General features: G+C 36.4%; 7 protein-coding genes across 12 annotated transcripts in view; 3 read left to right on the top strand and 4 right to left on the bottom strand.

Annotated features, from left to right (window-relative positions):
• The window catches only part of LOC113501335 (SUN domain-containing ossification factor), a 77,724-nt gene extending 69,123 nt beyond the window's left edge, over positions 1–8,601 (bottom strand). The window contains exons 1-2 of the mRNA XM_026882458.1: positions 8,275–8,601; positions 7,957–8,193 (exon numbers count right to left, since the gene is read on the bottom strand). Of these exons, the coding sequence (XP_026738259.1) occupies positions 7,957–8,193; positions 8,275–8,363 (326 nt within the window). The 5' untranslated portion in view covers positions 8,364–8,601. The remainder of the gene's footprint in view (positions 1–7,956; positions 8,194–8,274) is intronic.
• A 798-nt stretch (positions 8,602–9,399) lies between these two features.
• Positions 9,400–10,111, top strand: LOC113501155 (oligosaccharyltransferase complex subunit ostc-A). The gene is made up of 2 exons (XM_026882200.1): positions 9,400–9,636; positions 9,722–10,111. The coding sequence occupies exons 1-2, from the start codon at positions 9,498–9,500 to the stop codon at positions 10,030–10,032; spliced, it is 450 nt and encodes a 149-aa protein (XP_026738001.1). The 5' UTR covers positions 9,400–9,497; the 3' UTR covers positions 10,033–10,111.
• A 661-nt stretch (positions 10,112–10,772) lies between these two features.
• LOC113501298 (calcium and integrin-binding protein 1-like) lies at positions 10,773–13,571 on the bottom strand. Its single transcript, XM_026882407.1, has 5 exons — positions 13,434–13,571; positions 13,299–13,333; positions 12,608–12,855; positions 11,844–12,045; positions 10,773–11,309 (listed from the first exon to the last, which is right to left on the bottom strand). Exons 1-5 carry the CDS (start codon positions 13,482–13,484, stop codon positions 11,288–11,290), a joined length of 558 nt encoding a protein of 185 aa, XP_026738208.1. The 5' UTR covers positions 13,485–13,571; the 3' UTR covers positions 10,773–11,287.
• A 170-nt stretch (positions 13,572–13,741) lies between these two features.
• On the bottom strand, positions 13,742–15,494 carry LOC113501299. The gene is made up of 3 exons (XM_026882408.1): positions 14,702–15,494; positions 14,278–14,508; positions 13,742–14,106 (listed from the first exon to the last, which is right to left on the bottom strand). Exons 1-3 carry the CDS (start codon positions 15,081–15,083, stop codon positions 13,826–13,828), a joined length of 894 nt encoding a protein of 297 aa, XP_026738209.1. The 5' UTR covers positions 15,084–15,494; the 3' UTR covers positions 13,742–13,825.
• Positions 15,495–15,592: 98 nt separating this feature from the next.
• Positions 15,593–18,159, top strand: LOC113501297 (adenylate kinase isoenzyme 1-like). The gene is made up of 5 exons (XM_026882406.1): positions 15,593–15,714; positions 16,210–16,428; positions 16,944–17,102; positions 17,464–17,604; positions 17,819–18,159. The coding sequence occupies exons 1-5, from the start codon at positions 15,682–15,684 to the stop codon at positions 18,026–18,028; spliced, it is 762 nt and encodes a 253-aa protein (XP_026738207.1). The 5' UTR covers positions 15,593–15,681; the 3' UTR covers positions 18,029–18,159.
• Positions 18,160–18,887: 728 nt separating this feature from the next.
• Positions 18,888–23,756, top strand: LOC113501152. Of its 6 annotated transcripts, XM_026882193.1 has the most exons (9): positions 18,894–19,485; positions 20,101–20,216; positions 20,546–20,623; positions 20,715–20,873; positions 20,963–21,190; positions 21,420–21,625; positions 21,758–21,875; positions 22,074–22,230; positions 22,967–23,061. In XM_026882193.1, exons 1-9 carry the CDS (start codon positions 19,470–19,472, stop codon positions 22,984–22,986), a joined length of 1,098 nt encoding a protein of 365 aa, XP_026737994.1. In that variant the 5' UTR covers positions 18,894–19,469; the 3' UTR covers positions 22,987–23,061. The 6 variants fall into 6 exon arrangements, with proteins under 6 accessions (XP_026737992.1, XP_026737994.1, XP_026737993.1 ...); XM_026882191.1 differs by having other exon boundaries at positions 18,888–19,485; positions 22,074–23,036; XM_026882192.1 differs by having other exon boundaries at positions 21,429–21,625; positions 22,074–23,036.
• A 141-nt stretch (positions 23,757–23,897) lies between these two features.
• On the bottom strand, positions 23,898–26,417 carry LOC113501153 (adenylate kinase isoenzyme 1-like). Its single transcript, XM_026882197.1, has 5 exons — positions 26,029–26,417; positions 25,469–25,658; positions 24,802–24,950; positions 24,388–24,558; positions 23,898–24,192 (listed from the first exon to the last, which is right to left on the bottom strand). Exons 1-5 carry the CDS (start codon positions 26,131–26,133, stop codon positions 24,070–24,072), a joined length of 738 nt encoding a protein of 245 aa, XP_026737998.1. The 5' UTR covers positions 26,134–26,417; the 3' UTR covers positions 23,898–24,069.
• Positions 26,418–26,451: the final 34 nt, after the last annotated feature.

Here is a 26,451-nt window from a genome sequence, read left to right as displayed (position 1 = left end):
TCTCAGTTCTTGACTAACACTAGTGCCAAATAGTTTTGAAATTGCGTTTCTGAAAGGAGTAACCAATTCAGATGGGAATTTTGATGATACATATATGACAAAGGAGAAATACCGAAGAATATTATTCTTGGTAGTTACAAAGTCGGCAATCCAAATGGCCAATACGTGGAAGAGGTTGACTTCTCAAAAATGATGGTACGTAAACAATGCATTTTGGATAGGAATGTCATCTCAAGTCAAATGCTCCCCATTTTTACTCACTACTAAATAGGATAGTCTCAAATTGGATTATATTTCCCTTTCCCCTTCATCTCTTTTAGATGTTGCGAAGCCAAAAAAGCAGCATATTCTTAGAAGCTGATGCTTTTATTTTTTCTAATTTAAAAGTAGAGTTTGCAAACCTGAAGATAGCGAAGCTTTTCAGGTCTTCCTCTTGCGTATATTATTGACTACAAGTTAGATGTTCTCTGGAAATTAACTGTTGCCAGCGGCTTTTCCCGGAACAAATCGTAAATTATCCAACAGGCACATAAAATCGGTATCCTATGTGTTATCCAGGTAATAAAATGTATACAAAATCTCATCTAAATCCGTCCAGTGGGTTTTGCGTGAAAGAGTAACAAATATCCATCCATACAAACAAACGAACATGCACGTTTACACTCGTAACATTAGTAGGATGTATCGCATCTACGTCATAAACATAACTACTATAATATTTCTAATGTATATAGACAATTACTGTTGAGCGTAAATTGATGATGACGCATGACATCGCAATGTTCTCATCTACACAACACTAATTCTAATTTGTAATTGTCGCGTTGTACTTTGAACGAAAATGACGAGTCTAATGACATAGTCTATTTGCTGGGCGTTTACATTTTACACTATGAATATTTCGGTTACTCAACCTAATTACTTTCCGGAGCTTTTTAGTTTTATTTAAATTGATCTAGATGTCTTTTATACTACATAATTTACATGGATATTTATCTCTTCCAACCTTATGAAAAATTGAACAAGAGTGATTCGGACTCGCGAACTGAGGACTTCGTGAAATCAAAAATTCAATATTCTTGCAAAAATATAATAATGTTATAAAATTATTACACCTTCTACGCTTATACGGATCTCTATATAGTTTATCGACGAAAACAATTCATAGTTAAATGAATAAATTTAAAAACCGTTACAGTATTATACCGAAGCAAATTGTTTAATCTAAACAACATTATTTCGAACCTAGATTTATTACGATAAATGATTTCTGATCCTACATTATTAAACGCCATAAATACAAATGCAAAAGTAGGTTATCGTTTATTTGCACCTACATTTAATTTAGCACTTTATCGTTAAACAAATCTTTCTTGAACCATACGATTAACTTTCAGCATGATGTACGCACTTTAAGTGAATACAGCATTAAGAGAGCACGTCGGTAAGGTCATTGATTCTTCCTGGCCATGATTTTACGATAATGTACGACTTAAGATATTATTTTTAGATGTTACTTTCGTTTTCATACGATTCGCGCCGTTAACGATCGGTTATTTGAGCGGCAATTGTTTATTTATAGCGTCAAAACAAAATTACTGAAACGATAGTGTGAGTTATGTGCAAAAATATGGTGCTATGTTAATTCATTAAGTTTAATTAGTAACTTGTAATAAATAGTTAATATAGATTGTTGATAGGTTACAAGCGTACTATAATTTATTTATACATTCATCACTGTTCCTACGTTTAATTTGACATTCTATTGAAGTCGAAGATAGTTTATTATCGTCACGATGTTATTTATTGGTCAAAGAAATTCCCTTTAAAATCTTTATAGATATAATTCATTGCAGTTTTCACAATTGCCAGTTGAAAAGCGATCACAGACGCTCTGATCATGTTAAAGGCTTATTAAAATGAATGAAACAGACTATAAAGTTTCAAAGAGCGGCAAAACATTAGTGAAATGCCATATTTAACGATTTTATTCCTTTGAAATGAAATAAGCTATCATTAAATTTATTATGCAAATCCAATAAATGAAGTAGGTGAGTGCTTTTCATATAAATAATTCATGGAATAGTGGAAAACGAATGGTGAGTAACGGTGAAGGAAAGCACCGCAAGGAGTGGACCTTAAATCACCTGAATTCGATGTAATATGTCTGGTACGATGATACAGGTGATAAAATATTGGAACGATTATTTTTCTTTGAGTGTGGGATTTCTTTAAAGGAAGAAACATAATATTTTTAAAGGTTTAAATTGAGGTACAGGTCTAACTGGAAAATACCTTGTTTGAACACTTTAATATAAGATATGATGCATGGGGGTTTCCACCCTCGCACTTAAAGAAAAGACAGGCACATCTGAAGTAGATGCAAAACTATACTATATACGGTGCTCCTCCGAAACGGCTAGACCGTTTTCAATAGAATTTTATTTGCCAATACCTACTAAGGTCAGATAGTCGGCTCCTACCTATTATTCGTACCTTTTTTTTCTACGCCAGAAAGTCCCGAGACACAATTTCTATGGCAAAACAACGTTTGCCGGATCAGCTAGTATTAATATAGTATACGACAAATAGGGTATAGGAACATTTGATTGAACAACATTGGCTGCAATCAACATTAACGGGTGTAGAAATATCACTAGTCTTGGCTATCTAAACCAAGGCTAACAACACGAGATAAAAAGACAGCTTCATACTAAGTTACATGTTTACTTATTAGTAGTAAAGGTGTGTAGGTCTAATCTATATAAATATGGGTGTTATCTGGTAATCTATGAAGGTTACTAGCTTACTACATCGGTATCAGTGACATGAATGGAGTTATCACGAATGCATCGTCGCTGAGGTGTGGCGTGTTTATCTCTTGTTAGACTAAGTATTGATGCGTAGTTGCGTGAATTGTGGTCACGTTTATTATCTTAAGGTGAAGACGTATTTTGTTATTTGGTAGTTTTATGTTTAAAATTAGATACATTAGGTATTGGCGAAATAATACTGTTTGTATTGAGTTATTGAGCACATCGTGTTAAAATTTGAATAAACAGTAAGCTCTTTCGATTATTCTCTTCAAAGTCAAGTTGAAGATTAAAAATAGTAGGTAAACATTTCACTGAAACTGTAATTTCAGTGTACAAACGAAAATTTTGCTGAGAAATCATAGCGTTTACGCTGTCTAGCTTTTTAAGATACATTTCGTATGATGTTGACTAAAATATCTAAAATTGAGCCAAAATGAAAGAGAGAGAGACGTGACCTTCCCATCTTGTCTACCAAAATTATTGACGTGCGGGTGAAGTAGCTGTCTAGACACCTAAACTTAGTCTGACCTAGGCCACGCCTTTGATCAATGAATATTGAAGTTTTCATGAATAACGCTGTTTATAATTAAAATGTACGGTCAAATGAACAAATTGACACGAAGCGATGTATATTTTAATTAACATAAAAGAACATGTGAAAACCACGCTTCCAAAATTACCTTTTTTAATTAATGTTGAGTAAATCGATATCGTACGAGTAAATAGTCATCGTAATTTATTGTATTTTAAAACTATATGTATAGATACATGTTCTAGCAAAGAGAGATAGCTCTAGATCTGTCTTCATTATGATACATCCATAAAATCTATGTTGCACTAGTTGCTTTAGTACCACATGCATGCATTAATTGGTCCCCTGTTGAATATTGATGACTTAATCAAGCGAGTTCTTAGCTTCGATTGATGATATATTAGGTAGTGAGAAAATGAGATACGGAAATTCGATTGTCAATTACTCCACATAATTATTTGCAATTCTGCTTAAGATGATATGATAAGTGGGTTACTGTAGGAAATTTTCATCTTGTCGAATCAAAATGTCATTAACACAGTTTTCAATTATTAGAAACACAGTTTACAGCACGTTTGTGCCTTAACATAAAAAAAAAACAATAAGGTTCTCGTCATGACGAGTGACTTGCAAATGGCAACCAAACAAAATGATTAGCATGATGAAATCAGTGGTAGCAGTTGTCGGTCCATCAATCCGTTTGTCACGAGTCACGCGTGTTACACATACAAACATACATGTCACACGTGGAAAACCGCGTTCAAACGCATCAGATACAGGTTTTTCACATGACTAAACAAAAAATTCAGTGTTTTTTTTGTGAGTAGATTTATTTTTAGCTATCATTATCTTTGGAATTTTGTTTGCATTATTTTGATGCTAATATGAAGCGTTTTATAGTAAAACGTATTTCTATAATCAACGACGAATCAATTGATTTAACCCTTAGAAGCCTGATTTTTCAAATTAAATTAAAAAAAATATAGGTGTATTCTGTGCAGGAGCTAGATAATTGGAAAAATAATAAAAAAAATCATAGTATGTATTTCATATACATATTTCGAAAAAAAAAACTGGTATCAATTTTGATACTTCAGGCATTAGACTTTTTTTTTATTTCAATGTAAACGACACTATTCAATAATATTATAAATCAGCCTAACATTTAAAAAAAAAACGAATTACAAGTATACATTCGGTTTGAAAGTTCGGTATCAAAATTGATACTCGAGGTATTTAAGGGTTAAAAAAGTTAACGCAACAAAGTAGAGAATCTACTCCTACTGAAAATTGGTTAAAAATAAATCAAAAGGGTGTTTTAAGTCTTCAAATTTCAAAGCGTAACATGTTATATAGATTACCTGTTGTCAAGGGCATCCGGTGAAAGAGGAAGGAAACTATCCATTGACACCACAACAGGCAACACTTTTAGACAACGAAAAAAAATAGCTTATTAGTTTTTTATAATATTGAGAATTGTGTTATATCTATCGTGTTAATAACTACTATTTGTGTACTCCAAATATGCTACATGCTTTTTATAAGTACCCTTTTTGCGGAATAATTCATGACTAACATAATAAAAGGGACGTCTAAACCGATTTAAGATTTTAACAGTTTCAATATATTACTCTAAATGCATTATTGAGATTTCTAGAGAACGAAACAGAAGGTCGCATATATTATAAAATACTGACGCCGTTATGCGGGTAAGTATTTATTTAACAAAATAATCCGTACAGGTGTGACGGCTATAATTTAAAAAGGCAATTGTTTTAGTAGATGAAATTTTGAAAATCACATATATACTACAGACTCGTAGCTAAATGTGTAATCTTTTGTGTTATCGGGCAGTTACAACCGATGGTTTCAACTGTCACATTTTTATGTTACGAACGTGACTGAAACAAACATTTCCGCCAGGAAAACAGCTAATACTTCTGGTGATGTCGAATATAGTCATAATGTTAATTAGCTGCCAATCAGAAAATAAATGCCGCTACACAATAATGAAGGAAAATCAATGTTTGCGTCACGACACTCAACGACTGTAAATAACTTTTAGGCAAGTAAAATTCACTAGTAGCGGGTATACCAGCAGTTTTTAAAGTATTACTGTTTTGGAGAATCGCGACAGCGCAATGGCGTAAAATAGCGTATTCGATTCGATTCTTTTTATTTGCGTAACGATATATTAAAAAAATACTGAAGGAATAAAAAGAAGAATGATTGATGTCCAGCAATGTCAATGGCTATAAGTAAATAAAGCCTACGAATAAATTATTCAACGTATTTTTTGCGACTGCTTCTTAAAATATTCTCTCAGTGACAGTTATGACAGCACAGCTACGTTGAAGCGCCGCGACCTTAAAAATCAGCTATCCGACGAAATCCATCGTACCCACAAACAACACAAGGTCAACGAACAGAGATTACGTCTCAAATTATGCGGGTTCCGGACTTCGCACCACGCCTTCATACGTCACAATACGTATTAACGGAATTTCTATTGACACTATTTTGAGAATGTTGAACTCCTACAGATAAGTTAAGAACTGCTGTAACTTGTCACCGGTTTAAAATAATAATAATGTTTTTTTTTATAAACAGTTTTCTAGTTGCATTCTAAGTTAGAGTGTGAATTATGAAATAACGGTCAATATATCAGCTTTCATTGCATATTAACAAAAACAAAAACCCATTCGTTACGCTACCATTCGTTCGAAAATATCTTATTTCACTTCTGCTATCTAGTCATACAATACAAACGAGTGACAGTCAAAAAGAAACGGTCTTACGACCCCAAAAAAAACTAGTACACAACCACTAAGTTGACAATAGGATACTTGTCCAAAAATGACATCCCCAAGATTGAAAACCGTTACACAATAAATTGTTAGAACCCTATACAACATTTTGCCGCCAAAACGTGAAATAAACGTGTCTTGAACAGAGATAAAATCTTGCGTCAAGTAGCGTGCGGATGTCGGACACGTCAGCGGTATCGATGAGATGCGTAACGAGATAATGTAGGTTGACAGGTGACACCATTCAGAAATTCATGCTCTACTTCCTTTGAGTAAAATTAAACGTGGGCCTCTTTTTTAATGTCGTATTTCTTTCCGTATGGCGCCCCGTACACGTTTAATCTCGATCGCATTAATCGCGCATGAGCACTAATTTATAAACAAATTGAACGTCGATCTCAGTCGCGTGCATGCGTGATTATTACGGGCCTTTAAAGAAAGCCTTGCTGACGTGATAACACTGTCATTTTTATTCAACGTTTAATCGATTTCGAATACAGGTTTTTGAAAAATCGAACGGCGACCATGATCGTTCGTTTTCGGCCGTGACTTTGACCACAGATAAAACTTAAGTTCAAAATAATTATTTTCAAGAATCAGTACATGTTTAAATACTTCTAACTAAAATAATTTTTAAACTTGATTAATATATCAGGAAGTCATTAAGCAATAAGCTTCAGTCATTGTCTGCTGTTTACTGTTATCACTTGTGGAATTGTGGTTTCATATGTGATTACGAAACAAACATGTTACTGATGAGAAGTTTAAAATATGAATATTTTCCGAATTTTGTTACATTCAATCAATAATTAAATGATAGTTTACGATTTATGGTACATGACAAGGAAAATGACCTACTGTATAAAACTTATATTAGAGTTGACCGAATTTATGAATTTAAACTGTTTATGAAGCATGTTCTGTATCACAAAATAATATTACACTGCTTTGCACAAAGGCTTTGCATGCTGTACTGGGCACCAAGGCCTTAGTAAAAGAATGAGGACAAACCCACATAGAAGTTAAATGGTTGCTTAATTACTACTATTGTTTACAATTCAATCAATTTTCCAGTCTTTCCCTTTTGTGAATATTCTTAACAATGAACATTTTAACAATTCTGTTATATTGGCAATGACTTGACATGTTACTCATCACCGCTAAATGCTTTCACCTAACCATTTTATAAGGCTGAATGCTCTGTTTCCTGTGCACCTTTATTGATTTGCTAACAAGTGATCTACATCACCTGAACCATAGACAGTTAGTTTTTTAACCAATTTGGTTTTAATTTCACGCTACTGAGCACATGTCTTTATCATTCATCTTTTTATGACTTCCAATAAACAAAGAGATTCAAATCTGCTTTCTTATCTTGAAAGATCTTGTTGTTGTGAGTCATTTGTGATAAGAAAGGCTTCCTTATATTGCTTTTCATGTATAAAATTAAGATTATGGATAAGCTTAGATTACATATTAGCAAGTTTTTGATATGATTGTGTAATATTTCATTTACCATAGTCATCTTACTAACACATTATTTAGTACATTTTTTGTAGTACTACATAGTGCACAAGTCATGTTACAGCTGATTAAAATCAGTTAACACCAGCACATGTTCTAACCATATAAAAGATTACTGTATGTTCCATGCAATCACATGTTGCCAAACCAACAATAACAAACGAATTAAGTACTGGAAATGGAATGGTAATGAAAAAAAAACTTGAAGGCCAGTGGATTCATTGAACAGAGCCACTCACTTTCACTGCATGCCAATGATATGCCTAGTTTCACTTACCCGTCTGTTGTCACAGAGTTCAATGACAAAGTCTCCGCGAATATCATCTCATGGTCTTCGTTCGTCTTCTGGTTTTCAGCCAACTGCGTTTCAGGGGAGTCCTGGGGTCCTGGGACATCTTGCTCACCAACTGCCACTTTCTGACTGACATTATGCAGTCCCGACAAGTCAACATTCGTATTGACTCCCTCCTCGCCGTGGAGAGCTTCCGAAACCACCAAAATGAAGAGAGCACAACTGTAAAGTACATAAATGATGTTAAAGGACCTGTAACATTCATAACAGTAAGTGTCACATGCAAAAATCAATGTTACGTACCTGGAAAGCACTGAAATAGTCAGTAAAGACGTGTAGATAATACACAAACCACCCTTCATCGTAATATCAGTGAAATATCCACAGTCCATATCATTTTGTGCGTAAAATTAACACATAATCGCGACGCCTCCAAACTAAACAATGGTAATCGAATACTATTAGAAAACACACAACACGAGCACAATTAACACATTTTGAGGGTTGAATAAATATTAAAAATTAGCTGCCGTCGCCAAACGGATAAAAATGTGGGAACGAACTTTTGCTCAATTTTACTAAAATCGAATCGTGTAATTTGACAATTGCCAAAATATGTGTTCTCGCTGTAGGTGCTATTTTCCAGGTTTCCTATTGGTTAATATGTGGTACGTTGATCGATTACTTACTTTGCACCAATGGCAGTTAAACATTTAATGCCTTAGCTACGTTTTTATTGGCGCCGGACTTATTTAGATAAGTTACGTTTCATTACGTGCAGCTAGGTGGAACATATGACGAGGATGAAAATAGAGATTTATAGAATACAGCAATTTTAAACACATATTGTGTAAAAAAGCGTTAATAAGCTGTATTTACTGATATAAAATGTTGTTATAAAATTGTATTCAATAAGGTTAATAATATTATAGACTTAAATTTTTTTGATAAAGTAAAAACAAAGTGTAGCACGGGTGAAAGTATGTTGCCCTATAAGTAATGTCAGGAAACCGAAATAGCTACTTGTTTATATTAGGAGGAGCAATGATGTGCATCAGTCTAACTTATTGCCTGTGCATATCAGAATTATCAGAAAATTACATATTAAAACAGTTGCTGGAATTTAGACCTGCAACTATATGCATAATAATTCAATCTTTGAAACCCTAGTTCACATAAATACATAGACCTTTATTTAGTCCTAGCTACCGCATTAGGTTAAGTAACCTGTAATGGTAGATTAGTGTAATAATTAAATAAATAAATAAATAAATAAATTATTTTCAATAATTTATAAGTTGAATATAGAAGCATGGAATAAGTGTAATTAATTTTGATTTAAATATGAATTAATTCATGCTTGTTAAGAAGAAAGAAAAGTAATAAGATTGTGCTTTAGCTGTAAGTTATCTGTGGTATGGATCTGCTTGGTGCATACCGCTGGCAGCTGTCACCTACGTCAACAGGCGTAAATTAAACGTTATCGGTTCCTCCTATTTCTACTTCTTGTTAGGTCTAATTCGAAAATGGAGGCTTTATTTGCATTACCGTTCTCAGTCTTAGAAATCCCTAATATCAAAATAAAGAAACCGACATGGCTGCAAGCGCCGTCAGCTATGACTACATTCTCTCTAGTGTTGCTTTCATACTTTTTGGTGACCGGAGGTTATAAGATTGTTTTTGATTATTTCCTTTACAATTCTTGTTGGATTCTGTTGTGAGGTAATCTAATACGTGTTTTTTGATTTAGGGATCATATACGACGTGATTGTGGAACCGCCGAGCGTGGGATCGACGACCGATGAGCACGGTCACAGTAGGCCGGTAGCGTTTATGCCCAATCGTGTAAATGGGCAATATATTATGGAAGGGTTGGCGTCGAGCTTCCTGTTCTCTCTGGGCGGTCTTGGTTTTATCATACTTGACCGCACACACAACCCTTCCACACCGAAGTTAAACAGGATTTTACTTATCTCAGTTGCTTTCTTGTGTATTCTCGTATCTTTCTTCACAACTTGGATATTCATGAGGATGAAGCTGCCAGGCTATTTACAGAACTGATTGTTTACTAATGTAGAGTAAGCAAAGTCTCAATATTGTTTTAATAAGTTTAATAAATATTTTTTATATCCATTTAAAATTTGTTTAATTATTCATCTTTGACACATACCTGTACATATTAAAAAAAAACAACAAGAAAAGTTCAATTTTGTTTATTAATTTACACATATTTACACTACAGTATGTCCAGTATATTTCATAAAAGATTTATATAGGAATTAATATATCAATATTTGGCATTTTGTTACAAAATTTTCTACAAAACAATAGTACCACAACACAATATTACCTAGATCATTAATAATACAAAAAAAAATCAAATAGAGATTCTCAACAAATTAATACCAACTAACCTAAAGACACAGAGAGGAAGACATAAATGCGTTTTCTAAATTAACTAAGGAGTATATAAAATATCTGTGCTTGTAAGAGTATAAAATAAAATAGTCTAAAAGGAAAAATTCCAACCAAATAATAATTGTATAATTAAATCCTAGAAATAATTGAAATTTCAATTAATTTATTCTTAATTTCTTGATGAGAGGCATTCATGTTTTTTCATAACCAGTCTTAGCTGAGTGGCCATTACTTATTTTTATACAATTCATTCCTCAAATACTTCAAACTTCAAATATTTAAAATAAGGCAGCACAAGGAGTATAATGTGCTGGTAACATGCATGAAAAACAAAATCTCATCAAAGTGTTCCAAGTAATAAAAAAAAAACTATTGACCTTGCCTTTCCCCCCGATTATAATGATTGTTGTCCCAGCAGCAATTATCAGTAGTCATCAAGTACTGAAGACTTGCTGTACCTCAATAAGGTTCTTATTTCAAAGTTTCTATTATGACTGACTGCCTTTCAGAAAGTGTTCAGCCAGACAGCAGCTACTTAAATTGAGATTATTACCACATCAAACAAACAAGGCGGTTTATAAAGATCCTATGAGTATGAAATTGTCATTGAGAGCATTCTTAGTAACTAAATTATCTCATGAGTTTCTAAATAACCAGTAAAGGTGTTCCTACTTAGGAGTATAATGCGGCCAGTATAACTTGGCACGTCGGGAAAGAACACAAATTATCGCTGTCTCTGTTTCACACCACTAGTTTGTATACTTCGATCTCGCTCTAACAAAGTTTTATCTCTTTTCCGAAGCACCAAGTTACATCGGCCGTAGTGTATATTTGTATTCGAGTCGAGAATGTATGAGTACTTTGTGACAGAATGTTGAGTATTCCGAAAATCTTCGGTTCACAGCCTTATTCTGAATGCACTGAAAAATAAAATTATAAATGTTAGTTCTATTACATTTAAATTTTAATAAAAAAAAATACGGTAACATTTTACGCATGTGTGTTTGTTTGCATTTGAGTTAGTGCAGCAGACTATTAAAACTGTAAAATTAGGACCTGCACCTTAATATCAAACAAAGTCTATTGATTATTTATTTTCGATTCATCAGAGTAGATTCAGTATGTGCCAACACGATATTGGCACACACAGTTGAGCTGTAGCCATCTGATTGGTCAAGATTGACTAACGCATTTATTTATTTTTGTAGCATTACTTAATGAACCGATTAGCGAAATGGTCTTATCAAATTATATACATTAAGTCAAAATGCCTTTCTATTAATTTTACAGAAACTGAATGAAAATAAGTGAACAAGCATTTCATTAGGTTCATGAGGGCTTAGATATTTTTTACATTGTTTATGAAAAGCTACACCAAACATAGTTTAGTATATACTTAAAGGATGCATCCGACTAATTTCAAAGCCAAAACGAAGCCTTAACAAGACACTTACTGGCAAAAATCTGAGCTTTTATCAATGATATGTTCAAACTCTGCAAAGGACAAGGCACCATCATCATCCAGGTCTGCCTCTTCTAGAACATTCTGCACCACCTGCTGGATGTCGAAGTCGGACAGTTTGAGTTCAGGGCTACACAACCTTTCAACCACTTCTCGTAAATCTGACACTCCAATCATGTCATCACCATCAAAATCTGAAACACAATACAAAAATAGTGTGAATCAAAAGTTATACATTATAATCATAAGTAACGGGCACCTTTAAATTCTTGACATGAGGAAGGACTACAGTTCTGCAGTGCAGTGCTTATTTACATGTGTATTCTTATCTAGCTCAGCCTATTAAAAAAATATAGGATTCTGCATCTAGCTTAATAGACTAAGTTTAGTAATATTCCACAATTTTGTTTACACATAATGCTCATTAAACCTAACTCAAATTATTCTCATAGTGTTTAGAAGCCTTTTCACATAAGAATTGTTTGCAATGTGAATAACACAGAATGATAAAATTTAATCTTTTTTTCTACTATTAATGTTGTCTGATGTCAGTTCGACTCACGATCCTGTTGCCGTCGACGCCGCAACTCATCATCAAGGACTCCATTAGAATCCAAAATTAGTCAGACAATTCCGAATTGATAAATATGTTGAGTAAACGATTTAAATATATGAATGACTCATATATTTAAATCGTACTTACAAAAGTTAACATAAAAATATTAAACTTAACTGATAATTAATTAAAGCCTTTACCAAATATCCTAAAAGCATGTTCTGCCTTCACAGCCTTTGGTGCGTTCTCACTGAACACAGACATCATGTCTAGGAAGTCTTCGAAGGTGCAGTCTCCATCGTTACTGGAACTGAATACTTTGCAAATGCGGTCCCTGAACGGGTTCACTCGTAATTCCGGATATTGTAGGATCTTGGCCATCGGCAGCTTCGCATTTTTGTTGTGGCCTACTTTTTCTGGAGCTAGGGCTTTGAATTTCTTGTGTGCACTGGAAATGTAACAAGTTTTCAGTAAGTTACAGGGCAATTTATTCTTGTTCTATCTGTATGTCTATTTACATAAGGGAATTGTTTAATTAATTGAATTATACATAAATACTCAACTTCATTAAGTTTTCTTTGTAATTAAAAAAAGTTTTTGTAAGTACTAGAAACTTTTTGAGATGATTATATTTACAGACTGTAACAAGTCTACGTACTAGGAATGTAAGTACTAATAACATTGGTATTGATGAATAGAATCTAAACAAAGAGTCTGTTTACTCATTATTTTAAGTTTGCGATCGAACTATAATAAACTAAGAACAGCCGCATCATAATTTAATGTTTTTATCGTTAATATACGAAAAGATCTCATGGTTAATGTTAAAACCTTCCTTATAACAGAAAAAATATAATACTGATGTGATAAATTAATTCCATGGTTACTCACTATAGCACTTCCTTCTTTGTAAAGTAAGTCAGATCCTGGAAATAACAACAAATTGAGAGCATTAGTCATAGATTTACAAGTATTTTTTACCAAAAATTCTTTGAACTAGAAAGAGTACATTAAGTAAGGTTTTACCTCGTAGTCTTGAAGTTCCTCTTCTGTGAACTGACTTTTGCCTTGGCCCATTATAATTTTAAAGTAAATATGATTTTAAATCCCGTTTTAATACACAGAATTAGTTTTTAATGTAAATAAACAAAGACCGAATTCATTTCATGAGCTCAGTGGGTGGGGAATGTGAAGTGGGGAGAAGGGACACAAGATAAGAAAACGTCAAATGATGTTCGCGTTTAGTTACACCTCACCGATATATCCTAAAGTTATAGTAATTAACAATTTATTTAGTAGTAAATTAGTGATAAAGACTTAATTCAAATTGTTATGGCGTTGCTACCATTTATATTAATCTTCATCGCTTTCTGAAGTTGTTTCTGAAACGAAATATTAATAATATTTATTAAAATATATCATGTTGTATCAAAATGGCTACGATCTTGAAATACGATCTTGTGCTGTAAGCGGCTGTAAGCATACCAACCGTTTTCTTTTTTATTTCTTGATGTAAATATTGAACCTTTCTTGTATGGCCCTCCTGGGATTAGTTCACAAAGCATTGGATAATTATTTTTACATGGTGCGGACTTCCATGTCCTTTCCCTTGTTATAATCACGCAATCATATTTTTTGCGTAGTCTTTTTGGAAATCCAGGTGCCCAAGCTCGATATGTTGAACAGTCAAGACCATCTCCTAAAAATACACCGGGAATACTCATAAATTAAAATATTGGTCCTTCACTTAATCGTACGATGCCAATACCTTATGTGCTTGAATTAACCGTTGAATTTTTGTGTTGCTAGAGTTTATTAGGAAAGAAAGCGGCAACAAATCATAATAAAATCAGAACTATTCACGACTTACCAGAACTGCTCACAAATACACTGCCATTCTTGCTCTTCAACCCTACGAATGCGGTCTCTATGCTGGCTCCAGCCAGCAACTGTGCCAGTGACTCAGTCCGCTGTTCAGTGGTGACGTCAGCTGGTATTCCACTTAAATTTTTACACTCTCGTAACCCATTACTGTAATTCATCCTCTTTGTAAATATGAAGAACATCCCTATGGCTGGGACACACGTTGAGTTAACGTGAGCTGAAATAAGATATTATTTCTAGATTGTTATAGCTATACCTCTTGGGTTTTTTTACATCGTCCGCCACGTCTTGAAGTATTATTGCCTATTTTTTTCATAAGTAGGTAGGGACTTCATCAATGTCAGACTAGTACCTAGGTACTTATAATAAATTGTTGTGATCCTTAGGTAACTATTATGTTAGAAACTTACGGATAGGCTTTGCATAAATACTGTAGTGGTCGTATCTCGAATCGTTAACTAGGGATAATCCACCATCAGCTTCCGCGCATCTCAGGACCTCGCAAGTGTATTCAGTTGCCATATTCCCGTCGTCCCTGGCTTCAGGAGGGCTAAAATTTATTGACAGGCCCTTCTTCTCGATGCCAAGACGTTGGCAGCTCGTAAGCGATGTGTAGTTCGCTTTTGCGATCATACCGAGACTAGACCGGTAGCACTTCTCCATCAAATGATATTTTGGTGTCCGAGACGCTGTGACCTTGGAACATTGGGAATCAGAACTGACAGACGTGAGTTTTATTGTTAAATAACATAGTATGACAAGGAACATGGTTTGTTTGGCATGAACAAGCATTTTCTCACTCTTATTCCCTTCTGAAGGTCAATAAATTTTAAGATGACCTTTAGATTTTTAGTTCTATTTACACACCTATTTGGACTCAGAAAAGAGCTCAACTACTCCATCCAAGCTTCCATTATTGTAATGAGTAACGGATATTTTACTCTCTAAATGTACAAACCGGAAGGAAGTTGTCCGCATTCATCACTGTCACGCCTTTCATTATCATTTGACATGATGATGATATAGTTTCATGGTCAGTGCAATTTACGAAACATATACCACAAAGGTAACCTGAGGTTCTTTTGCTATTTGCCCGCTCTATCGAGGGCATTAAAGTTTTAACCTGCATAAATTCTGTTTTACATAAACTGAGACCTTTATATGTACCTAGAATACGTCCAACCTCCATGGCATCTCTCAGCCAACAGGTTTTAATCTACAATGCTGTCTGAAAAGTAAAGTTAATTCGAAAACCGTCAAAAATCTAGTTGTCCATTCAAACAACTGTCATTTATTTGGAAATGTCATTTTACTCCAACTTTATTGAGGATTATAATTATAATTAATTTTACAAAGTTATACGCTAGTGGATAGTTTGAGTGCCATCAAAATGGGATGCTTTTACTCTAGGGGTCTTGAGGAGGTGAGTTCTTATCGTGATCACAAGGGGCATTACGAGGATAACAAGTGGTATTTTGACTTCTGCTTATACCTCGAGCAGAAATGCATAGTGTCATACCAAATCACTATGTTTGTTCGGAACACTGGTATCACAATTAAGTGGTTTCATTACTGTATAACGAGTCTAATCCCGGTGCAACATTACAGTGTTGATATTAACTATGGCATTTTGAATGATTAAACTAAAATATGTCAGAAGTACAGTAAGAGGTAAGATCAGGGTGCACAAATGACATCTGGTATCTGCGTCAAACTTTATAGAATCGCCGGTTATGTTACAGTCAAGAGATTCAACAGACAATCAGCATAGAGACACAACTATAACTTAAAGAATGCTTTAAATACTTATATACATTTACAAGAATATTCTAGATACTCACTACTCATCAACAGTTTTTACGAAATTGCACATGACATGAAACCAAACAGAGTATCATCCACTTCATTCCTGTTTTAGGACTTGGTCTACGACATGTCTCCTATAAGGCATCTCCCCGTGATCTTCGTGAACGGTGTGCCTGGCGCCGGCAATCAGACTGTAGCGCAGACTATCTCAAATATAACCGGTTACACGATGATCAGGCCAGGGGAGCTAGTGCGAGCCGAGGCGGGTAAAGACACGGCCAGAGGACGGTTAATCGCGGATAAGTTACAGGCACAGGAGGATATACCTGAGGTCAGTTCTAAGAGAGTCTATCAGCAAGGCTGGATAGTATACACATATCATTAGAGCGTAAAAAGATGTTTGTATTAAAGTTTCCGTGTTTTGATTCCGCGGCCAGCACCCTTTGCTCGAAGCTTTCTATAACATGCAAACACTATCCAAACTAAATCTCCATAAAATAGAAGTTCACCCTTTGGGGATGAAAACTTCCTTGGAATCACACGAAGACCGTGTTATTGTTGTGAAGTGTTTGTTGCTAACACAATTTCTTCAATAGAGGAAGAACCGTAGCCTTTCTTGTAGACCCTAAACTAAGATCACACCCGTCACAGCCAAAGTGAGACCTAGTCTTGATCTTTTTCTAGCCTGCCTATTCTTGTTTTTACTGCGTGTTTGACTGCGTGAAAAACAAAAGTAATTCAACCATACTTCACTGTATTTTATCTACTACGTTCCATTCTCTCGTCTCAATGTTAGTGTATGAAATATCTCCGGCATCTATTAACTTTAAAATCTTGATATTACAGCAACTGACAGTGGACCTAATAAAAGAGGCGATGTTAATGCAGCAAGAGGCCAAGGGCTTCATCCTAGTGGGCTTCCCCAAGAACCCGCGCATGTCGAACATGTTCAACAGGCAAGTCAAGTGGCCAGAGAAGATTGTGGCGTTAGAAGTGGACAATGAGGTACATAGTAAAAAAATCTCAGTATTGGTATCTTATCGGTAAATCTTTAAGACGAAATTCATTAGAAGCTAATATTAAAAGGTGCAGGAAGGCTAAAGACATTCAAAGATTATAGTTTAAAAAAGCTATGCCCACAATACGGACTAATCCGTGTGTCGGGGTTTCACAACGTTCACTTCACGTACCTTAAACACACAGACTTAGAACAAGCAATGTCCTACGGGAGTAGGTAGGTACGGTTTATGGATCGAACCCTGAACCTAGTGCAGCGTTGTCAGTTTAGAAGAGGAAATATTTACAAAGACATCCTACTTCCATATCTTTTTCGCCTAAGTTTTCCTGAAACGAAGCTTTTGTTCAGGTTGCAGCAACCAGACTACAGAATAAGTTGTCGGAGTTAGGAAGGCCGGAGTCAGAGATCAACGCGGCGCGGCAGATCGTGAGGGAAGCAGCGCATAAAGTCAAAAATGTACACAAACGGTTCGGAGGACATGTTATTACGGTAAGTAACTAAGTACTTTATGGTGGTATCTTAAACCAACACGACAGCACGAAAGAGGGTACCTGATTGAGATTCCATAATCAGTCCAATAAAGTATTGTATCTTGCGTAAAATCTGCTTTACCTAAAAGTATAAAGTGTTGGCCATATAATTTTCACCATAAAGGTTCCCTTGCATGATAATCAACCAGTAAACCATCCTCTTTTTTCTCTAGCTGGACAGCAGCGGTAACCCAAAGGCTCTGGCGTCTACACTCAAGGAGATACTATCAGACACCATTGAGAAGTGCCAGAAGCGGCCGGAGTCTCCGGACCCCCGCCCGCCCACCGCCGTCTCCGCCCCCGCCGTAGCCCCCCTGACGATGACGTCACTCGCGCCCGAAGCTCCCCCCGCGCCTATAGACATCGCCGAGGGGGAGAAGTGATAGTGTTACTCGCTTAATTGTGACTTATTTTAAATTTTGCTATATTACATGTTACTATTTTTATTTAGTGTTTTTTGTAAAGCGACCCAACCTCGCGCTACGTTACTTATTAAAGAACAATTCAATTTAGTCGTATTTTCTTCTTGTGTTGCATTGTGTGATCCTGATAAATAAACGAACCTTAGGAGATACTAAGCAGTTGACTTGTAAAGTTTATTCGGCTGATAACACTCAACATGAACAAAATAAATAAAAATCGGCAAAAAGTACAAAATTTCTGCCTACCTTATCATGTTAAAGCTTACTTGTAGCAATATGGTTTGACAGACATTATAATTTTTTTATTTCTAATTAGTATCCTGCAATAAATTATGTCACTTAGATCTATAAAAATCTTGTGACACGGAGTACGAAATTGAACTCCTGCAAAATGGCTGAAATTTTGTATCCGTATTGGGTAGATGTGAGAATCGGACAACATCCTTATTACATAACTCATTTTTTTTTATAACCTAGATCTCATTTGGATGTCAAAACAACGTTTGCTGGGGCAGTTAGTTTTTTATATCAAGGTAGAAAAAGTATTTGACTAGAATATCTCTATAGACTGTTTAACTGAATCCAGTTTACAATTCAGCCAGACCTCGATAGGTCAGGCACCTGGTCCTCCGTCTTCTGCATCCAGTTGGAGGCAGCCAATTTGTTTTAAATCACCGGCTATTTTACTGTTATACTTTCCTACTTATTCAAGCCTAACGCAAAAAAAATCTTCTTCAACAAGATTATTTTGCCCATTTCTGGTCATAAATCTTAATTTCGCCGAAAGTTTACAGTTCAATAGGTAAAATAGCAACGAATAGAAAAAATATTTTATTAAAAATATTATATCACTTAACTTTGAGGTCAGTGAACTTTATATGTTATAGGTTTCCTGAAAACTTTAAATTTGCCTGACCTGGACTCGAACCTACTTTCTCACGACCTTTATTTCACCTACTTGGGGTTGTCCTTTAAAACTTTATGACATAGCTAATTAAAGAGGTCTGAGTTTGTCTTAACAATGTAACCTCCTTGCTACGAAAAGTTTGCATACTGTAGCAGCTGGCCACTTATAAATTCTTTTTACGCAAATTTCAAAATTTAATCACAATGACAAGTGACAGTGCCCGTCGTTGTCAATTGTCACCAAAAGCGCATCGATTTTCGAAACAAAACATAAATAAAACGCATTCATTCCCAACACAGCGGTCTTTGGCTAATCATCGTCTACTAATTTTGTTTAATTCATCAGCTTTTTTCACAAGTTACTTCTGTGATGTCAATTGTAAATATCATAATTAATTGGCAGCTAATGTCAAAAGCGTGAAGTTTGGTGGCGGGAATTGCACTTTGTTGATTATTTGGTAAATTCGCCACGCTGCCTAGATCCGTGATCAAAGTTATGAAGATCAAACTGCGTAAGTATAGAAACCTCGCTACATTCAATACCATCTGTTCCCCAAGCCTTCATACCGACTAACACTCTAATGTGAAACTTATGACATAGCTAAGTTAGTAAAGTTATGTACCTACAACTAATTTAATTTTCTTCCCATCCATTCCCTATGCCTCTATATTTTCATTTTTTTATTACTTTTCAAGTTTAATTTCTGCATATTTTTTTTTTAATTTCTATTTCATTGAGAGACAATTTTGTATTAAAGAATGTTTAAAAAATAGGTTGGTAACAAACGATACATTTTCCCGATGTTCAGATTTTTATCTCATTTATTTTTTTATCAATGTTTGGGACGCTCGCGGTCTGATCTTATGAATTTAATATTAAAAGCCATATTTTAGAAGTTGAAGGTACCTTCTTATCTTTTTTTTATTAAATTTTACTTAAAGTTAACTAACTTCCTTAAATTATGTTTTAAGGCGTTACATAATATTTTCTCAGGAAATATGTAATTTTTCACTGTAATTTTTCAATTGAAATACATTTACTTACTTGAAATGAAATATATCGATCACTAATATTCACTCGCAGTATTTTATTATCTAATCAAAATATTAATTTACGTATTGTATAGCGCGAGACCGTTTCCCGTCGACATCATCGACGGAGGACAATGAGAGCGGCACGGACTGGGACGCCGAGGGTCGCCACCCCGCCATGACACATCCCCGACACCCGCCGCCGCCTCAGGTAATAACTAGTATCCCACGAACATCTATGGTAAGTCTGCAATGACGACAACCATGCACTGAACCTTTCAAGTTACGTTTTTATGGGTTAAGCCTACTGTGGTAAAGCAGATGACTCAAGAACAAGAACATTGCTTTCGGTCACGAATTTTCGGATACAGACTGTCTGTGATAGCGTCTGTTATCCGGGTCCTCAAATCTTGCGGGTTTTTTCAAACACGCTTTTTCGAAGTTATTTAAGCTTTTTACAAAAAAATATCGTCAGTGTTTATTCTAAGACTTGTGATAAGTTCTAGACTCTAGAAAATAAGAATTTATGTTAATTTACAGAGGATAGAGAGCACAGGCTGGGATGTAGACGGACGTCATCCTGCAATGACTCACCCACGACACCCGCCGCCACCACAAGTAAGAGAACTATTCAATATACATAATTATACTTGACAAAACAAGAAATTGTTGCCGTTTCTGGTGAATTATAATCATTCTTGTTTCATAGGCAGTCATAGTCGGCTCCGTGCGGAAACGTCGTGGTAACCTGCCGAAGCATTCTGTGAAGATTTTGAAACGATGGCTTTACGACCATCGTTACAACGCGTACCCCAGCGACGCCGAGAAGCTGGCACTCAGCCAGGAGGCCAACCTTACTGTGTTGCAGGTGAATACGATACTACGATATTAGCCGTCTTGCAGGCTTTTCTTGTCGCCTTTCTATAAATTTTCGAGATTTGTTTTCTCTCCTGGCAGGTTTGCAACTGGTTCATAAACGCTCGCCGACGCATCCTCCCTGAGATGATCAGGCGCGAGGGTCACGACCCTCTCCACTACACCATATCCCGGCGCGGTAGGAAGCAGCCGGGCGCTATGGCTGGAGTGGGCCCAATGGTGGGCTTGGCTGGGGCGTCTACCTCAGGGCTAGGTGTGAACCCAGGAGACAGTGTCACTGTGGCAGCGTGGGACGGAATTGTTGTAGAGGTTCGTGATGTAATTTAATATCATTTTTGTGTACTTCTGTATTTTAATTAAAATTTCTTACGACTACTATAGTAAAAAATACGTTATGTAGCATCATTCAGATTCAAGATCTAGAAGTGCCAGTACACTCTTAAATTTCTTATGATGTTGGTACTACATGAAAGGCAGCGGTCGGTTCGAGACAGCTAGTCTACTCCTCCGTATATTGCACGATAGGTAATCAAAGTAGTACCCACAGAACGGGCCGGACGGCCGAGCTCACGACTACGGCGACGGACTCCTCGTGTACCGCAGCGACGGGGACGAGCTCGGCGACGGCGAGGAGGGCTACTCCAGCACCATCAGCGAGGAGGAGGTCAAGTACGACCCCTCCGTCTGGCAGTCCGTCATCCGCTACGGACCCGAGGACCATGACCTGCACCCCGCGGCCAGAGAGTGAGTCAATTACACTTGCCTTTCTGGAAGATTGACGAAATTCAGTTCGAGATGTATATTTACGTTTCTACATTACATACTACTAAGTGTCCCATCGTCAGTCACTGCGACGATTCCTTTTCCCTCCCACAGCATACCATCGGTTCTAACAGGCACAGCGGCGGTAGATGAACACAACGAGCAGATGGATAGTAGTTCAGATTCAGAGCAGTACTGTTTGAAAGCAGCGAGAGCCATAGTCAGAGCGCTGGTACTATACTAAGTCACTTCACAAATTAATGAGCAGTGTAACAAACAAAATTTTCTGCCTCTACATTTGCCAACTTCGTTTTATCGCTTTTTCAACATTTCGATTACGGTTGAAAACAGTGAACAATGATTGAAGTCTCCAAAACCAGTATAGTATCTGGTTGAGGAACTAGCGGTTGGTTTCCCCCGTCCCCAGCAGCACGGCGTCGGTGGTGACGGTAACGACGACGGAGGAGATGGTGGAGCAGGTCCCGGAGCCGGTGTCGAGCAGCGAGGACGGGTGGCAGGCGCTGGCGCACCCGCAGCTGGCGCACCTGCCGCAGCTGCCGCACCCGCTGCGCGCGCGCCGCATGCAGGTGAGCCCGCCGCCGCAGCCGCCGCCGCCCGTCGCCGTCGAGCTCGAGGTCGCCACCACCGACATGTGGTGCCACACCTAGTGCCACCACCACCACCACCACCACCAGCACCATGACACACAATCACATCTAACCTAATCTTACTTTATCTCATGTTTATAGTTCCGTTTACTCTTGCAATTTTGCAAAAGGAAAGAAGATTAATTTTTCAAAAATTTCATTTTGAATATCTTTCTTTTGTTTAAAAATAAAATATGTTTAGATTTTTTAGTGTATGATTTGGCTGCGCGGCTGTTGTAGCCCCAATTTGGATTTGAATAAGTTTTTGTACATATCTAACTGTAGGCGACGTCGGTGTTAAAACACTATAGTTCCCTTTGAAATCAAGTTTTCTTTTTATATCGTTAAGAGAACTAATGTTAGTGTTTTTGTTTTGTTTTTAGCTAGAGACGAGTTTATGTTTGTTGTGTAAATAAATTTGATACCAAATAAATCGGATTTTTATTCAAGTAGGTGGAAATGTAGCCATTTTTGGCGTGGGGTGTTTTAATGCCGGCATCACCTGACAGTTATTGCGCATAACAGATTAAGTTATCCAAATTATCTTTGTAACCATGTCCAAATTTTAGAGTACTTAACAGGCTTTACATATTAAGGCTTTGGTGTTTGAAAAGTTAAATTCTGATGCAGAATAATGTTGTCGTATCGGAAATTGATTTGGGGCCATAACGTGCAGGTGGTGCCGAGCAGGGCTGACGGTGATCAGGACAAGTTCAAGTGTCTCTACCTCCTGGTGGAGACTGCGGTCGCCGTGCGCCAGAGAGAGAAGGAGCAGGAGGAGGCTATGCTCCCTGTTTAGACAATCGAGCTGATCACAACCTTCCTTAGTTTTAAGACAAAATATATTGACTGACATATATCTATGCATAGTAGGTAGAATAGCCAGAGTCTGGTCAGATTAATGTTTATTTCAACTTCTCATAATATCCACCAATTACCACTTTGACCGATGGTGCAGCATGGCGCTGGCGAAGCCATAATATTCCATTTCACCGATGATGTCGCTTAAGATTAAAAAAAATCACAATTTATCCCCTTTGCTTTACTGAAAACCATTTGCCAGAAATAGAAAATCATTATACATTCATTCCTAAGGGCATTTTGTAGAAAGGTCATACCACTTTTTTCTTGTTTTGATCAACCGTGTGTTGTCAATGCTCCAAGGCATGCTTAAAAAAGATCATTCATATCATTGAGATCATGGAGAAAAAAATACTGGAGGGACTTGGTATAAAGGGGTACCTACCTACGTAGTGTCGACACGGCATTCAAGTAATTCTTCATATTCAAATGATCAAATCACACCATATTTTCTTTGTCATAAGAGATGTTTTTGTTTAAGCCTTCTTAACTAGACGTTAAGCATATTATCTTAGTGTTTTATTATTTAGCATATTGTAATAGAATAAGATCGAATGTTTTGTTAAAAGTTAATCGTCAATAAATTTAATTAATTTAAAAAAAGAAAAACAATTTATTTTCCCTTGATAGATGTGGTGGGTTTTAAATTTATGAGAAGCCTGTCTCAAACTGTTTGGGTTAAGCATTTTTTTATTGTTTTAAAACTTGATTTTTTTGTTTTATTAGTAAAAGTGCAGCAGTATTTTCACGATAATTGAATGAGGCTTATAGGTAATAGCTAAAGTAATAATTTATGTGACAAATTCTTTACAAAGAGGAGTATAAGGTGCTGAATACATTTCTTGCGCGTAATAAAAGAGCCAAGCTTAAAAAAAACTTTTTATGTTAAAAAACAAGTGATCATTTTGTAGGCACAGCCTAAAACGCGTTCTGCTGGGCGGCTGTGCGGGCTGCCCTCGCCGCTTGGGACTGCTGCGCTATCGGGTCTAATGCTTCTTTCACAGAATTGAAGATGGCATCTGGATGAGGTTCGGCATTAATCTAGAAGAAAAATATCATTCAGAAAATAGTCCTATTCGACGTTTTTCAGCTATGACCGCTGATAAAGTTAAAGACCTTTTTTTAGATTTGTGATATCGTGTTTGATATCTTTCCGCAACGAATAAACGCCACATTGCGTAATATAAAAGCAGGTGGTGGTCTCTAATTTCAACTAATATTAAAAGAATTTGTAACCCTGATAAGTTTATCCTTGTACTGGTCGAGAACCAGATCGTTGTTTTCGTCGAAGGTCTTTAGTCGCAGTTTGATGGTCTCTTCGTTGTCATCAGGTCGGTTTGACGTCTGGGCTCGATACAGCAACCGTTTAATAAGAGTTGCGTGAGATGCTTCGAAGAACAATAACGCCTGAGGGTCAGACAATTTATATTGTAGGAATTAAAAACTCCGAACTACACACTGATATAAATACTCAGTAGTCAGGGGCATTGCCAATATTAATTTCAGTAAATGTTTAGCGTATAAAACTGGCCTTAAACTTATTTTATTCCATAGCTCCAATTCTAACTAATTTCATTCTGTTTTGTTATGATCTTTTCTATATACCTGACAGTGTTCACTTTTTACTTTATTTCAAGGAAAATTGCTTACAGTGGCAGGTGCAATGACTTTCTCGAACTCGGCGCCTTGAGATTTCTCACGGGGGTAGCCATCAACGAGGAAACCTTGAGATGTGGGCGCAAGGTTAATCATGGCCTCTTTTAGTACAGCTAACACGAGGTCGTTGGGTACAAGGCCACCTGTAAAGCGAAGAATTTATTTTCTACCATACGTTTCCTCCGTCATTAAGATTGTATTTCGAATACATTTTAGCTTTTCGAATCACAATTTGTTTGTCCGCGCTGGACTCCACTTCTTTCCCGGTTTAAATTGAATTTGCACACCGTGTGCACCTTGGTCCAACTTAAAAGATGGAATAGCTTACATCTCAATATTTTTTGTATATTTTTTTTTAGCACAAAATTTTCAATGAGAACACAACCAGGTTTTTTTATTTCGTTTTCCTTTATTCTTCTGTCTCGATCATGAGAAGGCAATCTACTATTACCTACTACTACAATATTCCTAAGGGAATATGCTGTCATGCTTCAGTAGTTGCAATAATATTTATAAAATATTAACTTAAATGCAATTACCATGGTGAGAAGATGAATCAAATTACCGAACTTGTGTTGGTGTTTTTTTTTTCAGATCGCATTAAAAAAGGTTGAAATTATCAACATAGTTTAGTTAGCACGTACAAAAGAACTTCGTATACCTCTCGCCATAATAGAAGTGAGGCATTTGCCTCTGTCAGAGCCGCTATTGATCTCGTTCCGCAAGAGGTCACCAGTAGACAAGTGCGTGTATCCGTATTGAGCTACTATCCTCTTACACTGGGTCTCCTTGCCGCTGCCGGGACCACCGAGCACCCAAATTATTGGTGTTATCTCTGTATTTATTTTGCACTGTGGATTACAATTTTATTTGTATTGTAGTTACTTGTAAAGTTACAATTACGGAACCTATAACGTGCCTCGATTAATTGCCTGTATCATGATTATTTAACATCCAGACACACTTTGCAAGATGACTGTGATTGTATACTTTGCATTTTATTATAGCATAAGCCTCAAGGTTTGCGACTATTATACTCATCTGCTTAAACTACATAAACCACTTAGTAATCCCGCCCAAGAATTTGGAGGAACGCATTTCAAAATCAAATTTGTTTGCAAGTAATAAACAGATTGTGAGCAGCCCATGTTTTGGACAAAAAATGCAATACCTTCGCCACTCACTTAATCATTCACAGAGTGAATCTGTAGTAAAACTAACCCTATCCTGATAAGCCGCGCATTTCGGTGACTTGCACATCAAAGGACAGGGAGGCTTCTTTTCGACGACCGGTTCATCGCATGATACACAATATTTCTGCTCCATTTTTGTTCGTTTCAACCCTTAAACGATTTTTAATAGGTCACAGGATCACAGTAGTTAGGTGGTGTTGGTCGACTAGGCATCACACTTTTTGTGACTGCATGGACTATTGAATATTTGGTGATTTGAAAGTCAAAATAGATAAAAAGAAGTGGGATAATGTAGATTAGTCTGTCATGTTGAGGAATGTACGACATTATGGTAAAGAGTCTTCTCCAAAAAGGTCTGTTGGTGGAGGTTAGAAATGAGAAAATTTCTCCTTTTTTATGGGACAGTATTACTTTAATCACCGTACTTCGGAACAAATCACAGCTCGTAGTG

Source organism: Trichoplusia ni, chromosome 15 (assembly GCF_003590095.1).
Source record: "Trichoplusia ni isolate ovarian cell line Hi5 chromosome 15, tn1, whole genome shotgun sequence".
Taxonomy (NCBI): Eukaryota; Metazoa; Arthropoda; class Insecta; order Lepidoptera; family Noctuidae; genus Trichoplusia; species Trichoplusia ni.
The sequence above is the reverse complement of the archived record's forward strand: the minus strand, read 5'-3'. Positions and strand labels throughout refer to the sequence as shown.

What these genes read in the sequence shown, in the direction of transcription:
- LOC113501152 (XM_026882191.1), top strand. An exon ending in GACACCCGCCGCCACCACAA is followed by an intron (nt 20,624 to 20,714) that starts GTAAGAGAACTA and finishes CTTGTTTCATAG; the next exon opens with GCAGTCATAGTCGGCTCCGT. An exon ending in GGGACGGAATTGTTGTAGAG is followed by an intron (nt 21,191 to 21,419) that starts GTTCGTGATGTA and finishes TAATCAAAGTAG; the next exon opens with TACCCACAGAACGGGCCGGA.
- LOC113501298 (XM_026882407.1), bottom strand. Translation starts at nt 13,484, where the DNA reads ATGGGCCAAGGCAAAAGTCAGTTCACAGAAGAGGAACTTCAAGACTAC. An exon ending in ACAAAGAAGGAAGTGCTATA is followed by an intron (nt 12,856 to 13,298) that starts GTGAGTAACCAT and finishes TTACATTTCCAG; the next exon opens with TGCACACAAGAAATTCAAAG. An exon ending in ACATGCTTTTAGGATATTTG is followed by an intron (nt 12,046 to 12,607) that starts GTAAAGGCTTTA and finishes ATTGTGTTTCAG; the next exon opens with ATTTTGATGGTGATGACATG.
- LOC113501155 (XM_026882200.1), top strand. Translation starts at nt 9,498, where the DNA reads ATGGAGGCTTTATTTGCATTACCGTTCTCAGTCTTAGAAATCCCTAAT. An exon ending in ATACTTTTTGGTGACCGGAG is followed by an intron (nt 9,637 to 9,721) that starts GTTATAAGATTG and finishes TTTTTGATTTAG; the next exon opens with GGATCATATACGACGTGATT.
- LOC113501299 (XM_026882408.1), bottom strand. Translation starts at nt 15,083, where the DNA reads ATGCTTGTTCATGCCAAACAAACCATGTTCCTTGTCATACTATGTTAT. An exon ending in TATTTATGCAAAGCCTATCC is followed by an intron (nt 14,509 to 14,701) that starts GTAAGTTTCTAA and finishes ATCTTATTTCAG; the next exon opens with CTCACGTTAACTCAACGTGT. An exon ending in TGTATTTGTGAGCAGTTCTG is followed by an intron (nt 14,107 to 14,277) that starts GTAAGTCGTGAA and finishes GTGTATTTTTAG; the next exon opens with GAGATGGTCTTGACTGTTCA.
- LOC113501297 (XM_026882406.1), top strand. Translation starts at nt 15,682, where the DNA reads ATGGGATGCTTTTACTCTAGGGGTCTTGAGGAG. An exon ending in CACAGGAGGATATACCTGAG is followed by an intron (nt 16,429 to 16,943) that starts GTCAGTTCTAAG and finishes TTGATATTACAG; the next exon opens with CAACTGACAGTGGACCTAAT. An exon ending in CGTTAGAAGTGGACAATGAG is followed by an intron (nt 17,103 to 17,463) that starts GTACATAGTAAA and finishes GCTTTTGTTCAG; the next exon opens with GTTGCAGCAACCAGACTACA.
- LOC113501153 (XM_026882197.1), bottom strand. Translation starts at nt 26,133, where the DNA reads ATGGAGCAGAAATATTGTGTATCATGCGATGAACCGGTCGTCGAAAAG. An exon ending in CACTTCTATTATGGCGAGAG is followed by an intron (nt 24,951 to 25,468) that starts GTATACGAAGTT and finishes TTCGCTTTACAG; the next exon opens with GTGGCCTTGTACCCAACGAC. An exon ending in ACAAGGATAAACTTATCAGG is followed by an intron (nt 24,193 to 24,387) that starts GTTACAAATTCT and finishes TTTTTCTTCTAG; the next exon opens with ATTAATGCCGAACCTCATCC.